The sequence below is a fragment of the Onychomys torridus genome, chromosome 7 (genome assembly GCF_903995425.1).
Source record: "Onychomys torridus chromosome 7, mOncTor1.1, whole genome shotgun sequence".
Taxonomy (NCBI): domain Eukaryota; kingdom Metazoa; phylum Chordata; class Mammalia; order Rodentia; family Cricetidae; genus Onychomys; species Onychomys torridus.
Window position 1 is genome coordinate 30975247 of NC_050449.1, and position 15971 is coordinate 30991217.

The 15971-nt window shown below is 46.6% G+C and overlaps 1 protein-coding gene across 5 annotated transcripts in view; it reads right to left on the bottom strand.

Annotated features, from left to right (window-relative positions):
- Positions 1-15971, bottom strand: part of Pknox2 (PBX/knotted 1 homeobox 2) — a 269797-nt gene that overhangs the window by 56786 nt on the left and 197040 nt on the right. For all 5 annotated transcript variants that reach the window (XM_036192449.1, XM_036192446.1, XM_036192447.1 and 2 more), the window contains one exon: positions 12389-12528. In XM_036192449.1, the coding sequence (XP_036048342.1) occupies positions 12389-12528 (140 nt within the window). The remainder of the gene's footprint in view (positions 1-12388; positions 12529-15971) is intronic.

Here is a 15971-nt window from a genome sequence, read left to right on the forward strand (position 1 = left end):
AGTCATTCAGGATCATAATCTGGCTGTACTCAAAATCAGAACTACAGCTACAGGGCCTTAAAAATGGTAAGATATTCAGATATCAGATATCACTGCCAACATCTTAAAGAACGTCTCTCCTTACTCAGGGTCTATTCAGGTTTAAGTGTGAGCCTCCCTGTCCTTGCTAACTTCACCAAGCTGTAACTAACTGGGAAACCTGTATACTCAGATTTAAGTCATATATATGCTCTCAAAGTTATAAATACATCTAACAGATTTTGTTCTCCAAGTCCTTAAATACCTGTAGAGATATGAGAATATGGCATTTAATATAAAAGCCTTTTTATGATAAAGAGACATGTCAGCTCCTGGCAGCATTCTGTATCTCCTCTAAGAAGATAGATGGCCACAGAAGAACTTCTACCCAGAAGTTTATGGCAAGGCTGGCCACACAGCAAAAAGCTGAGTTTCTGTCCAGACTGTGAATAAGTGGAACAATGGAGAACTGATTGCCCCACACTGCAAAGTCAAGGTGGGTCAGTCTCCCCAAATTTCAACCCCACAGAAAAAATCTGTCAGATCCTCTGGACCCATCAGCTGAACAAATGCTGCCTTTGGGGCGTCTGCCCCCAATGACCACAGAGAGACTTGGGATTGCTGCCCAGGTAGCTGGAAAGCTGTCTCACTTCTTAAATTTATCCTTCTCAGATCTGACAATGTTTAATGACTAGGGTATCAGTTTAACAGCCCCAATCCCAAGATTATATATATATATATATATATATATATATATATATATATATATATATATATATATATATATATATGCTCTCCAAGCTCTCCAATTACAGACAGGTATGCCTCATTCATAGACTTCACGGTACAGCCTAGACCTGTTCCAGATATAGTTCCAGAGGTTCAAAGTTTTAATACTGATAAGTGCAGCTTTGATAAATTGATAGAATTTTGGCTACAAATAGTTTTTAAGAGTCTGTAAATGGATGTTTAACCCTTTTGCCACGATGTAAATCCATTCCAGCTGTCTTACAGATACGTGCAGGCTCCTGGGAAAAGTTTTGCTACTGCATCAAGAAATCTGGTCTGATGAAAACTAACAATCTCCAGAGCCCATTTCTGACCCCACCTATTTTTTGAGCATATTTTGCAGATTCATTGCTCCTGCCTGACCTCCAGAGAAACAGCAGATGCCATGGCTTCTATATTCTTGATTTGGCATGCCATTTCTCCCCAAAGCTCCTGGAACACCACTGCTGCAACCTGCCTCCTCAGCTCCCTCAAGGAATGTTCCTGAGATTGTCTGCCATATATGACTCCCAGTTCCCCCCGCCCCACTTTGCCCCTTGACAACTTGAAGTAACCTCAGAACTTAGCACCTTTGTTCCCCAACTTGCTCCCATAACTCGCCTCTTTTTATAATAATCAAAATGGAGGAATGTTAATATTCTGATTCACCACCTGAAATCCCACCACTTGGCTCCACCCTATGTCCTGACGTAAAAGCCTCCTCTCCTTCCTCTCTCTCTTTTCCACTTCTCCTCCCACAAGGTGCACACCCTCTCTCTTCTTCTCTCTCTTTCTGTCTCTCTCTTTCCTATCTTTCTCTTCATCTCTCTATTATAATAAACTTTCCATGTGGATGCAGCATCTGGGTTGTGAATTACTGGCCACAGCCACCTCTGCCATGCCTGCATGGGGTGCATCTGCCCAGTCTACATCATGTGCATGTCTAGCATGTTTCCCTGCACTCACAGGATACCCTCAGGGGTCTCCCTCCCCCTGCACAATAATTCATAGCAATGATGTTTGGGCACATTATAGAATGTCTCTGAGCCTCAGTTTCCACTTTTATATAACAGGAATAAATCCCTCCCATGCACAATTAAATGAAGAAACACAGACAGTCTTTGGCACTGAGTAAGCTATCAATTAATACTTGTTTTATCCCCTCCGGAGGTGTGTGGACTCCTTTATGCAAAGCAACGATGATACCATCCACTTCAGTACATTTATTTTTTCCCTTGTCTGCTGGTTCACTTGCCTGGAAAATGAGCTCATGTGCTAATTTCAACAGAGGCTCAGAAAGAGAAGAGAAAGAGATGGTGTGCCATTTTCAGAATGCAAAACCAACTTTCTTCCTTGTTTTGTTTCTTCCTTCTTCCCTTCCTCCCCTCCCCCTTCTTCCCTCCCTCCCTCTCTTTGTTTCTTCCTTCCTCTTTGAATGCACATGTGGAGGACAGAAGTCACCTTCTTCTTGATCTTCACTTTGGTCTTTGAGACACAGTCTTTTGCTGAGCCTCACACTCATTGTTTCAGCTAGGCTAGCTGGCCAGCAAGCCCCAGAGACCTGCCTGTCACTCCATCCCAACCCAGTGCTGGAGTTACAGTCATGCACCGCTACACCCGACTTTCACATGGAAAGTCGAATAGCTGAATTCGGGTTCTCATGCTTCAGCATCAAGCACTTTACCCCCCAGAGCCATCTCAGCAGCCCAACATCATGCTTTTAATGTCTAGGAACTCATACTAGTTTTCTGATGTATTCCTACAAGTGGGTCATGTGTCAGGGACACTGTTTTCCTCTGTCCCTCTGACGGCCGTCACAATAGCTTCTTGGCAGTGATGAGTTCTGCTCTCTATGCTGCTTTTGAGTTACTGAGACAGGGTTTTGCTATGAACCCCAGGCTGATTTTGAATTTATGATGGAGCCCAGGCTGGCCTCGAACTCCAGCAATCTTTCCGTCTCAGTCTCCCAAGTGCTGGGCTTAAAGTCATGAGCCACCAGGCCCAGCCAAAATTTCATTTTCTTTTAACTAAAAAAGTACCACTGGTAAGAATTCTCTATGACATTGATTTCATTCTGCTAACCACAGCTGCTGCACATGAAACCATCTTCCTTACTATGAGGTGAATGACTTCTATCTGTGACCTGATAGCTTGCTAAATTCCCAGTGAATGTAGACACTGAGCGTGGTACCAGCAGGATCGATACGGCTCGGACCACTGATGAATGGAAGACTCAAAGGAGGCAAGCAGTAACGACAGAGATGAGGTTTCTGAGACAGGAGGCCGAAGTTCTTTCTGGCTTAGAATCTGCTGTTCCTGGGCAAGCTTGCGTCAGATTCAGCCATCTGACAGCTTGTGGACACGGTTGCTGCAAAAGGACCTGCTTCTGCTGGGATATGTGGGTGGGTGGGGGTGGAAGGTCTTAGAGTGGGGTGCGAAAAAAGGTGCATGTTCAGCCTCTACTTCTCCCTCACTTCAAAAGCACCAGATGGAGAGAACAGAGCAGGGTGGGGAGAACAAGCCAGAAGCCCCTGGTTGGATGTATTTTTACTTCAGGTGTGACGTTGAAAGCATGCAGGATTATTTTTAGTTCTGCCCAGTGGGCGGTATGTTCGCCTGGGTTGCCTTGGAGAGGACTTCTTCTTGTTACTAAATTGGAGCTGCATCTGTTAGGGTTCCTGGGCTGCAACCCAGCTCTCTTCCCTCAGGTGGGTGGACGATGAGTGAGGGACCCAGGCAGGCCATATCCTTTCATCTATATGCGCACGCGCGCGCACACACACACACACACACACACACACACACACACATACAGAGAGAGAGACAGAGACAGAGACAAAGAGTCAGAGACAGAGAGACAGACAGAAACACACAGAGAGAGACAGAGACACACAGAGAGCCTGGCACATAAAAAAATCAATATGAAATCTCAACAATGTGGATGTTAAATCTAGTCTACAAGAGCAAAAATCTAAAAAAAGAAAAAATGAAGAAATCTAACATAGGACTTCTGCCCAGGCCCTTTGTAAAAAGCCGAGGTAACAGGCACTGAAAAGAATCAGCTTTTCCTGAAATTAGGCAGTCAGAGCTTCTATACTGGTCACCAGAAATCCAGCCAGTACACAAACAGGTCATATTGCAGGAGAGGACCAGGTTAGAGAAGGTAAGGGAGCTCCACCCACTGTACCTTGGTCACTGGCAGGGACTGGACACATACCCACACATATTTGGTGGCACTTGTTGAGTTATAAAGAGCTCTTATAATATACTTGACTGCAATCCACCCCTGCGCCCTTTACACACCCATTCTATGGATTAGCAAACTGACACACTGTGTGGCTGAATGACTTCATCGAGCTAATATGTGATTTGAAACTTAAACTTGGATATTCAAACCCTCAATGCTGAACTCTTTTCTTTCTCCCATGTAGTAGTTTTGATTTTTTTTTTTTTACATTTTTTTATTAGTTTATATGTGGCTGGGTGGGTACACATGGAAATCACACAGAACAGCTTGCAGGAGTCGGTTCTCTCCTTCCACCATGTGGGATCTGAGGACTGAACTCAAGTCATCAGGCTTGGCAGCAAGCACCTTTATCACTGAGCTGTCTCACTGGTCCCCATGTGCTAGTTTCAAATCTCTTCATCCCTTTCTTTATTCCACCATCCTTGAACGTTATGTATCTTGGGTTCAGAAACCACGCTGTCCTGTGTATCCTTCTGCCAAGACAAAACATCTCTGCTTTATCAGCTAGGTTTCCAGAAGTTCACCCTCTGCTAACACTTCTCTGTGTGAGGACAAGGCTTCAGCATTTACAGAGCCCTGTTTTTTCTCATTGGATGTCTACTCTATGGAGTGGAATGGCCTTTCAGAAGAGAGTCTGTGATTTTGTCCAATGACAGAGTCAGAAGACCAAAGCCTTGCTCTATGTTCTTTTCACATAACCATGAAATGGATCAGTGTCTAACAAATGCAGAATGTCACCGGTTAAAGGAGGAGTGGGTTGGGTTAGCTCAACCCTGGTAAGGAGCCATTGGAGGTAGAAGCCCTAAAGCCCCGGCATGCTCTTCTCTTACTCTACCCCACCTCATTGGCATTATCAGGGGGAGACCCAGGACTGGCTACTTTCCCTTTTGTGAAGAGGGACAGTGGAGTATGCGTCCTAGATGTAGCTACTGGTCACTGAGATCTCTGTGTGCTGAGCAGCGTATGACCTTGTGAGGATAAGTCTTTGGGCTTCTGGATTCCTGGGTTTCTTATCAGTAAGTTACATCTTAATGGAGGTGTGGGCACAGTCTGTGGACAACTCAGCTCTATCTAGACAAAAACTGTGAGTGGTGAAGGCACAGGACTGACCATCTCTGGGCATACTGTGAACACCACAGCTGCAGCACGCTGGCCTCAGCAGAAGCTGAGCTTGGGCAGAGAGCTTCAAAAGCCAGTGGGGAGGGGATAGAATAGGCTTTTGTTGGAACCAGAGAAACTAGAGCATGGTGTCACTTCGCAGATAATGGCTCCAGAAGACTGGAACCCCCGTGACAGCCAATAGCTGAGATTTTTTCTTCCCATGCCAGCAAATCCAGCTACTTCAGAGAGCAGGGAATGGTCACAAAAGCTTCCAGCCCACAAAGCCTAGCTGAGGACACAGCCTGGAACATATGTCCCTTGTACCTAGTACTTCAGGGGCCTTGGCCTAGAGCTCTGGTCCCGACTGCTTCTTTGGATTGGCTCCATTTCTCTGATACTGTTCTCTTGTTCTTATCCAACACATTCCATACATGGTCAAGCATAGTGCCAGGGAAGACAGACAGTTAACCTCTGGGGTCACTTAGTAGTAGCCAGAACACTCTTTGGTCACAGGGTGGACAAACTCCCTCAGCGATGCATCGTGAGGAAGTGGCAGTTCCCAGGGTCCTGGCCAGGAAGCTGCTGGAGAGGACTGTCACAACAGGATCCCTGCCCCCTTGTCTAGCCCGATTGCAGGGACACTGATTTCCTAGCATCTCCCAGCCCAGCCCCTGGAAGTGCAGCTTTGTTGATGCCATTCTTTTGGGATTTGCCTCCCTTGGGAAAAGCAGCATGACTCTCCCACACAGAGCAGCCTCCTAAGTCAGATACTGGGTACATTTTGGAGCCCTAACTATGGTGCTGAGTTTACATTCCAGCTACTTTCTATGTCCATTCTCCTCCATCTCCTTCTTTGTAATGCCTTCGGGACTCAATACAATGCTTCAAATCACACGGCACACTAAATAAATGCTTAATTGACTAGCATTGTGAGAATCACTTGATTAGGAACCCCCTCTCAACATCACAGCTCCTGCCCTTCACTTCCTAGCCCTGCTGACCCTGTGTGCTTCAATTTCCCAAAATGTCCCACGGAGCTGGCACCTACAGAGAGCACTTACCATCTGCCAGATGTGCATATGTGTATGGGTGTGCACATGTGTGTGGGAGCAGATTTGCCCCATGTGTAAGGCAGCCAGAGGTAGATGTCAGATGTCTCTGTTTTCACGTCTCACCCCCTTTTTTTTTTGACACAGAGTCTCTCACTGACCCCGGAACCTAAACTGACTGCCCAGTGAGTGCCCAGGATCCACCTGCCTAACCTCCATCACTATGGTTACAAATGAGCACCACTTTTTGCGCTTTCTCTCTCTCTCTCTCTCTCTCTCTCTCTCTCTCTCCCCCCCCCTCTTCCTCCCTTTCTATCTCTCTGTCTGTCTTTCTTTTTGATCCAAACTCAGGTCTCCACCTTTGACCAGCAAGCACTTACACTCAGGCTTCTCCTGCACCTGCCCCCACACAGGTTCTTTACTAAGCCTTTGCCTGTGCAAACCTAATCCTCATGGCAGCCCTGATGAAAAGGCAGTATTACGTTCATTCCCATTTACAGATGAGGAAGCTGGGACATGGAAAGACTTGGGGCCCAGCTGTGGAGCCAGAGTGTGAAGCAGGCAACTGCCAAGGCTGTGCTCCTAACCCTGAGGCCTACATCACCAAATGCTTCAGACTGAGTAGGCCAAAGCTACACAGCTGGACCAGTGCTTAAGACCCTTCAGTCCACTGAACACACACTGCTCTCTGCACTGGGCATTGCCTAATGTTATGTAACATTACCCTGGCTATTAGTGTTTTCTTTTCTCCAGTTGAGAAAATGGAGGCTCTGAGAGATTAACTCACCCAAGGTGACAAAGTTAGTTATCGCCACATCTATTTCTAGAACATTATTCTATTTCCCCTGCCTAGCACGGGTTGCTAGGCTGAATTTGCACCTCCAGCTAAAGGGACTGTCAGGATCAAGGCTTGGGATTCGGTGACCTTTAGGATGGTCTCATGGGAGTGATCGGAATGCTGCTCACTGTCCTGTCTCCTCCCTTCCCAGACAGGTGTGGATTTGAGAGGAACCCAGTCTGGATGCGACAGGAATGAGCGTGATATACATAGCGCTTTAGGAATGCCCTTTGCTTTATTGAGTGACAGCTGGACTGGGCACGGGATCTCAGGGGGTAGGGCACACCTGGGTGGAAGCTCCCAGATAATTGGCTCATGGGATCTGGGGCTGATTTGAAGAGAGATTCACATATGCAGTATGCAAAAGCCAAGATTCTAAGACAGGAGAAAAGGAAGAGGAGGTGAGAAGAAGGGTTTCAAGCAGGACTTCAGGAGCGGCCATGAAGGAGCTCACTCATGGTAAGCCAGCAAAGGCTCTCGGACAAGGGTGGATGCTGAGAGTGGGCTTGCATGAGCAGACAGAAAAGCACTGTCTAGAATCCCGAAGGAGAAAACTCTCTGCCTTGGGGTTCAGTTGGAGCGCCATGGTGCTTACACACTTACACAGTTACACACTCATACAGCGCGCACTCCACCCTCGCACTTTCTGAAGCATGAATTCATTAAAGACAGAACATTTCAAATCAAGATTCCAGTGTTAGACCGCAGAGGACAGAGTCAAGCTAGGATCAAGGCCACTGAAGGCTACTCTGCAGAATCTGCAGACCTAGGCTTATCTCCCTTTCTCCATTTGCAAATAGGGACCGTGCATCTGTGACCTGGCTCCTTGTATGGGCATTGTACCTCGTGCTGGCAAGACTGAGTCCCTGTGCATCTTCCCAGCTCTTCAGTAGCTGTTTTGAGTGGGTCATGGAAGGAACATTTACACTACAGAAATTGGCAAACGCTACAAACCATGCTCCTCAATCCCGCCCCCCAGCCGATTGCCAGCACATCAACGTAGGGCCATGGTGTGTTTATGGGGGTACTGTCTAACCTATTTAATTAGTCCCCTCCATGAGCATTTTAGCACCCTCATGGTCTAAACTGCTAAGGCTGGTTTGTGTACGGTGCTGGGGACAGAGCAATGATTAAGACAGACGACAGACGGGGACTCAACCCTGTCCTCATGGAGTTAACAGTCTAGCAGGTGGAGGGCACAGAGATGTTACTCCAGATGTTAATCCAACTAATTCCTTTGTAAGGACACAAAGGGATACAGGGCAGAGAAGAGAAGCCACCCTCTCTGCCTGATCCTGCAGCTTCCCCTCTAGTGCTTTTTCACGGGGGAAGCAAAGCGCAGCCGCTTTACTGTTTTCTTGCCATTCGGGCCTCCAGCCCACATTTCTTTATCCCAGGTAACTTCGGTGCTGCCAGTGGGCGCCGCTGTCAGGGAGGTTCTGGCAGCCACAGGAGAGACAGCCAATACTTGAGCTGAGCATGCTCGCAAAGTCGCCCTCCTCCCCCACTCGCACCTGGCCAGCCTAGCTCCCTGCCACTCTTCTGCTCCCCAGGACATCACGGTTTCCATGGGAACCCACACACTTCAAAGGGGAAGAAGGAGACTGGAGGGGAGGAGGGGGAGTGAAGCTGGATTAACCTCACCCTCTTGGCCCCATCTCTGCTCTGCCTCCTAATCCCTTGGTCTCAGGCTGCACCTGACACCTGACCACCGTTCAGCAGCGAGGCAGGTGGGGTGCTACAGTCCAAGTTACACTTGAACTTCCCCGGAAGGAGACAGCGGAGTTGGGGTGGGGGCTGAGAAAACTGAGGACCATCCAAACCTAAAGCCTCCCGACTCCACAGGCCTCCCCTCTTCTGATTCCTTCTCATCATTGCTCCCGGGCCACAGACACAATTACCCGGGATGTGCATCCAATCATGGGATCTGCTTGGATTAGGCCGAAATCATTAATCTGAGCCGGAGCTCCTGGTTGCCTTGCTGATTAGCCCAGATGATGCTCTGGTATGATCCAATTAAAGACAAGTTCTGCTCGCCCCCTCCCCCAGCTTCCAGATCAGAAGGGAACCAGTACATATCATTAACACATCCTTATACACAAATAAAACCTTGGGGGCACTGGCAGGCTTCCTCTCCTTTGTCACACTGTCCCTCTGCCTGTCAGCAGGGGCTGTCGCAGGGAGCTTTCCCCATCTTCCTCCATCTATAATCCTGGAAGGGGCCACAGGAAGACTTCCAAAAAAGTAGTGCTGGGCACTAATCTGGATGGAAAGGGACTTGTTATATTTATTGACATAAAATGTGGACTCCCTGGTGTCGTTTCTTTGGAACAACCAAACTGCCCTGGGCAGGCAAATCTAATTAAAATTACCAACCCTACAGGAGGCTGACCATCCTAGCAATGGATGCAGAGAAGGCTGCTGGTACTAGTGGGAGAGATGTGAATGTAGGAGACAGCTCTGGGGCTCTGGACCCAGAGGCAATAGGACTGGAGAGCTAGGGAGCTGGGCAATGGCAGAGGTGTTAGCTCCAACCTCTCTGGGAGGAGCCAGTCAGCCATGTTAGCCTAAAAGTGCCTTTACTGGGTCAGATGGCCACAGCCTTCCTTGGGCAAATGCTAAGGGCTTTTGTTGGGTTAGCCACGAAGAAGAAAAAGGGAGAGCAGGAAGAAGTGTTAAGTGAAGGAAGATGTGGGCCGTGCTTCAAGTGGCGTGGTGGACAGGTCTCAGGAGCAGTGGGGTCACCTCTCCTGCGGTTTGGCTTGGGCGCAGCAGGAGAATCTTGAAAGGGACTTGAAGCCCATGAATGTGATGGCCTTGTCAAGTAGAACTCTGCTCTATGCCAGCCATGGTGCCAGGTGCTCACACGGGCTGCCTCATTAACTCTTATTAAATATGCTGCTTGAGTCTATCATGAACCTAAAGCTCAGTGAGAGGTAGGAGCAAGCCTGGGTTTCCAGAAACTTCTTATGCCTAGCAGATACCGTGACTGGATGCACAATGGCAATTGTGTTTGTGGTCTAGGGGCAATAATGAGAAGGGAAGGGAGACTGATGAGGTGGGGTGGGTGCTTTGTGTTTGAACCATGCATGGTCTTCTCAGCACCCCCACCTTAGCCACCCTAATGGTTTCTCCCAAAGAGCACCTATTTTTTCATTTTAGTATTTTGTGTATATTAATGTTTTGCCTGCACTTCAAAGGTAGAAGAAGGCATTGGAAACTCTGGACTACAGACTATTGTGAGCTGCCATGTGGGTACTGAGATCCAATCTCAAGTCTTCTGGAAAAAGCAGCCAGTGCTTTTAACCCCTGAGCCATCTTCCAGCCCTCAAAGATCCTCTTAATCAGAGGCATTCTCTACGATCCATGCTCTATACACATCCCCTCTCTATGATTCTGAGAAGATGCCTAGGATTAGCCTCTAATGTGCATAGGAATCACCCAAGACCATGTGAATTTTACGTGTTGAACCCTGAGGTTTGGGTGGCCCCCAAGACGCTGCCTTTCTAATCAGCTCCCATATAATGTGATGCTGCTGGCCCATGGACCACATTTGGAGTAGCGATCTAAACAGAGCACTATGAGTGTACACCTGAGCCATCCGGCCATTGGGTAGCTTTCAGAGGTCACTTACTTCCTCTTCTTTCTCAAGCTGCTCATGTTCACAAAGGCACACACCTACAAAAGGTACCCGGGCTCATGTACAGGCAGCTGTGAAATCTCTCTTTTCACCCCCGGCTGCTCTGACCACTGGCTGATCCTGACCCTGTAACACAGCAAGTTCTCTTTGGCCTGGAAGGGCTAGTCTACACATTTCTCCACCTGGTGGAGCCTCTTGCTCAGCCAATAAGATCAGCCACAAACACTGCCCCCACAGGAAATCTGCCCAGTTGCTCTGAGTACACAGTGGTGCCTTCTTATTTGCATATCGATTGGGTCCTGGGGTGACAAGCACTTGTGTTTACCTTCCTACCTCACCCTCTTTCCCAGGAGTCTAACATAGTGCCTGCAATATTAATAGTAATGATTCAGTAGGAGAGTATAAGGGAGGGAGGGAGGGAGGGAAAGAAAGAGAGAGGACACCGAGGGAGGCCAGTTTGTCCTCTTTGAGAGCTACCAACACCAGTTACTGTAAACAGATCTCAGAATTCTCTAGGCAGAGCTCTGCATCCACAGGCAGTGGACCTGGTTTGTGAATTGTACAGGCAGGGACCAGGTGCTTTTATTTATATTTTTCTGCAGGGCCTAGGTGTTGGCATTAGAGGCAATCAGCTTAGCTGAGTAACTAAAAATAATGCTGCTGATAATGATAATAACACCACTAATTACCACCATTACCATAAAGGCATTGTCTTTGGGGTGTGGGAGAAGGAAGGAATTAATCTTCCTATTCATTTGTCTTCCTGTTTGCCTGTCTTGGGTGCATCATGCCGGTGTTACTTGCATTAGTTCTAATGTATACCCTGTCAGGGTACATTGCACTTGCTGGTGCATGGGAACATGGGAACTTGCAGAGGTGAATGTGAGCCAGAGCCCAGCCTCAACACCAAGTGCAGATTTGGGTATCTTTTCTTTGTACCATGGGATCCTCATGAATAAATCTCATTCAGTCCCGTTTTTTAGATAACTCTACTGACTTCCCCAACCACACACACTAGAACTAGCATTCCTTAAGGCAGACGGGTGTTTCCCTGAGCTTCACCACCTTCCCATTCAGGATGCTGCCCTGGGAACACAGTGCAAGTAGAATGAGGTGAACAAGCTGCCAGCTCTCAGCAAACTCTCACTTTGGGAGAGGTACTGGGACCCACACAATCACACACAACATCTACTACAAGGCAGCACAGATCAGAGTGTGGCCAAGGAACAGCCGCATCAAGTATACCTGGCATGCTGACAAAGACAATTCACATCCCTCTTCTTGTTGACTGAGCAACAGATTCAGCCTGTCTGAGCCTGCAGCCCAGGACTATGTGTTTTAATAAGCTCTCCCTGTTTGCATGCACACAGTTTATTCACTACCAAGTTGTAGATGGTGTAACCAGATGACTGGCGAGCTTGTTGTTGGAGTGAAGGTAATGAGGAAAATGGTGAAGAGAAGGTTTGGGTGGCTGAACTGAGGGTGTCTGATGTTCATTAGGGCCCATCTTCCTGCCTGAGATGGGAAGGGAGTCTTCATGGCTGACACTGCCCAGCCTTTTCTATCTCTCACAGATACTTCCTGCAAGCTGAGGCAAACCCTCAGTGGCCAGCTAGGGGGTAAGTGGATTCAGAATCAAGGGATGCTCGGGCAAGCTGCTGTTGGCCATCACTGTTGATGACCTGCATTCTCATATCTCACCTAAGACTGGCTGGAGAGTCCCCTACCTGTACACAGCTCGCTTATCAGCCTCCAGCTGGGCCTGGGGATCAATGGGGGCACTGGGCACTGGCGTGCTGGCAGTAGCTGAGGGTGCTGAGATGTGGACAGCCTGGGCCTTGGAAGGTGGCTGGGTGGTTGCTGTCATCTGCAGAGAGAAGAAAGAGGAAGGCAGATTAGGTGGAGTGAGAGGACTTCCTTGGTCGTCTGTGCTGTCTGTCCCTGGAGGAGAGAATGTGGGCAACAGAGCCGGACGTACGTAATATGTATCCTTATGCATTTGCTACAGCAGACAGTAAAGCAGCCTTCTCATTCTCTTTAAATGAGTATGTCCTAGAAATCAACTTAGTAACCAGAGAATGGATGCCCAACACACTTTGAAAACAGAAATTATTTTATTTTACTGAGACAGGGTCTCTTGTAGCCCAAGCTGGTTTAAAACTTGACCTGCTGCTGAGGCTCATCTTGAACGTGTAAACTTCCTGTCTCCATTTCCCAAATACTGGGATGACAGGTGTAGCTACTGTGTCTTAACCTGAGAAATAGTTGTTACTGCAAATGCTGTGATCTTAGCCCAGAAATGAAAACAAATCAACAAAAAAACCCAAAGCACAATGCAATAAACCATTAAAATTATGTTTATGAGTCTTTTGTGTTTGAGTGGTTTTGTGTATGAGTGTACGTATGCATGTTTGCCACGTGCATGTCTGAATATGGCAGTGGGTTCCCTGAAACTGGAGTCAAAGATGGTTGTGAGCCACCGTGTGGGTGCTGGGAACTGAACCCAAGTTCTCTGCAAGAGTACCAAGTGTTGTTAACCACTGAGCCACCTCTCCAGTGGTTATGAGTCTTTTGAATAGTAATGAGTTTGATTAGATAACTTTAAAAGGCAGGAAAAAAGAGGCTGAACGTTTTTCATTTGGTCAGTTTTATTTTTCCTTTCTAATGCAAGCCAAGAGGTAACTCTTCCCGTAGCTTTGACAGCTAAATGAATAGCTCTCCAAATTTGGCTTATATGGTCACCTGATGATGAGGTTTGTAATGGACAATGAACCGATGTCTGCTCTTGGTCATAGCAACAACTTTAGAGAAGTAGTTCTCATAGCATGGCATAGGGTTTTGAAGGTGTCCCAAGGCCACCAATTTTATACCAATTATACCCATTCCTTTTAATACAATATATTGAATTTTCTGACTAAATTTCATGTAAAGAAATGGCTCAATATCTCTAAAATTTTTGAAAAACATTATAACGGAATTTATTCTTTTGTATTACATTCTTTTAGTTAGACCCCCAGAATGGTGATGTGTCAACACATCTGTATCGTTCTTCTCCATCTGCCCATCCCTGATACCATGACAGCCTTTATCACACTGGTCTTGGGCAGAACATCCATCTGTCTCTGCCTCTAATGCCGTATTCACCACTACCTCAAACTCAACTGACCACGCTTAAATAAAAAAAAAAAAATCTGTCAAGAGAAAGAGTCAATGAACAAATGAATGAATATCCGGAATCAGGTATTTCACAGTTTGTGGTTCATGATAGGATCTATGTCTGTGCTTTATAGGAGAAGAAGTATTTTGTGAATACAGCACATGATTGCCATGTGGATATCCCCAGGACATTGGCAGATCTTGTTTTTCCTGCTTTATATCTCTGCTCAGGTGCCACCTTTTAAAGACAAATCTAGCCCCCCTCACCCCACTGGCCCCTTGCTTTATTCTTCCTGGATATTACTCACTGTGACTGTAAGCTATTTGTATATTTGAATGTTTTCTCTACACTCCTCTCTAAAACTCAAGGAGGGCTCATAATGCTTGTATTCTATTACTAGAAGGTATTAAATATATGTTGAATCAGTGGATTAATGAATGGCAGAGGATAAATGAGATGCTATAAAAAAATCTGTGTTTTATTATACCGTATCATTTTTGCCATCTCTGCCACTATGGGATACACGTGCAAACTCATGGCAGAACAGGCTTGGTAGAACACATAGTGCCTCGAAGGCAGTAGACAATTGCTTGTCCCTTTATTAGCCTTTGACCTCAGACAAATCCCTTCAATTGCCAAAGCTCCTGTTTTCTCATCAGTATGCATTCAGGATTGGTGGTCTTTAAAGAGGTGCTACATGAATGAAGAGCGAGGCAAATATTGTACTAGATTTCAAGACGCAGAAAAAGGACACACTCAGTGAAAACGGTGGTCCTCTTCACACGGATCTGGGCTGGATTCTCTTATCCCTCACCCACTAATGGGCATGTCTGCGGGTGCTTCCAGAATCCCTGCCACATATGAGGCACTGCGCTACGCTCCGGGCTTACAAAGAGCAGTGCCTGGCAGCATGGAAAATTTGGCAAGATCATTAAACTGGCAGATGAGGAAAATACAGTGTAATTCTCCTGGGTAATGCATCCCCCACCGTATGTGGCCTGGTGGACAATTGCATGGACTGTGAACAATATCTTACAGATGACAATTAAAAGATGATGTCAGCATCTGGGAAGTTTCTAGGCAAAGGTCACATTTCTTTTGGTTATTTTTAAAAAAACAAACAAACAAAAAAAACCAAAACACATTTTTTTCTTGGTGATGTAAAGGCTATATGAGGAAATGTTCAACAAATTTGTGAATGATGAGAAACTTGGACCCAAAAGGTCTTTATGGATTTGGACAATAGGGCAAATCTAATAAGATTATTTTTCATCTAATAAGTTAAAATTGAACATTTCTAAAAATAAAACACAATCAATAATGTAAGTGCAGAACAGGGGATACAGGGTTAGTATCAATGCATTAGCTGATGGCTAGCTCGATATAGTCAAGGTGTAATGTATCTGTGAGCAACAAACAAGCAAATCCCAACATGAAATAATGCTATGTGAGTTTGTACTAATGAAAGCAAGTGCACAGAGAGAGTGGGTCAGGATCCTGTTTCCCCTCGGGTTAACAAGTCCATGAAGGCACATTCACAGGACAGCTGTCCAGCATGGTGAAGGGATTCTGTAGTTTGTTGCGTGAAGGGTACCTGAAGGACCCTAGACTGTAAGCATGGGTTGGTAAGCAGGGGAAATGGGGAGACATGAGATCCCTTTTCACTATCTGAATGAGGGGATTATAATGAAACATGAGAGTCCTAGAAGGTACTCTACTCACAAAGCAAGCACAACTACATCAACACAGCTCACCCGAGGGCAAAACGCCAATGCACTGGGACCCTCTGCTGTGCCCACTATGTAAATTGTCTGGTGTCCTTGAAGGAATCCACATAGGCCTCTACTAAGATGAGTTTCTAGAACAGAGAAGGGTGAGGGAGGTGCTCCTCTGCCTGATTGGGGAAAGGCAGTGCAAGGCCCTGGTGGGATAAAGATGAATGCTTAGAATAAAGATTAAATCAAAATCGGTCATTTGCAGACCTCCCGAGAGACCCTGAGAGGCTGTTAGAGGGTGGGAGAGATCAGAGCTGGTTTGAGAAGGAGGATGACTCAGATTTATGTGGCTCATGGGGGCCAATCCAGCCAAGTCTGCATTTCTTTCGGGTTTGGAGGATTAATGTTTATTTCCAAACAGGTTTCTTTTGCTAGCCA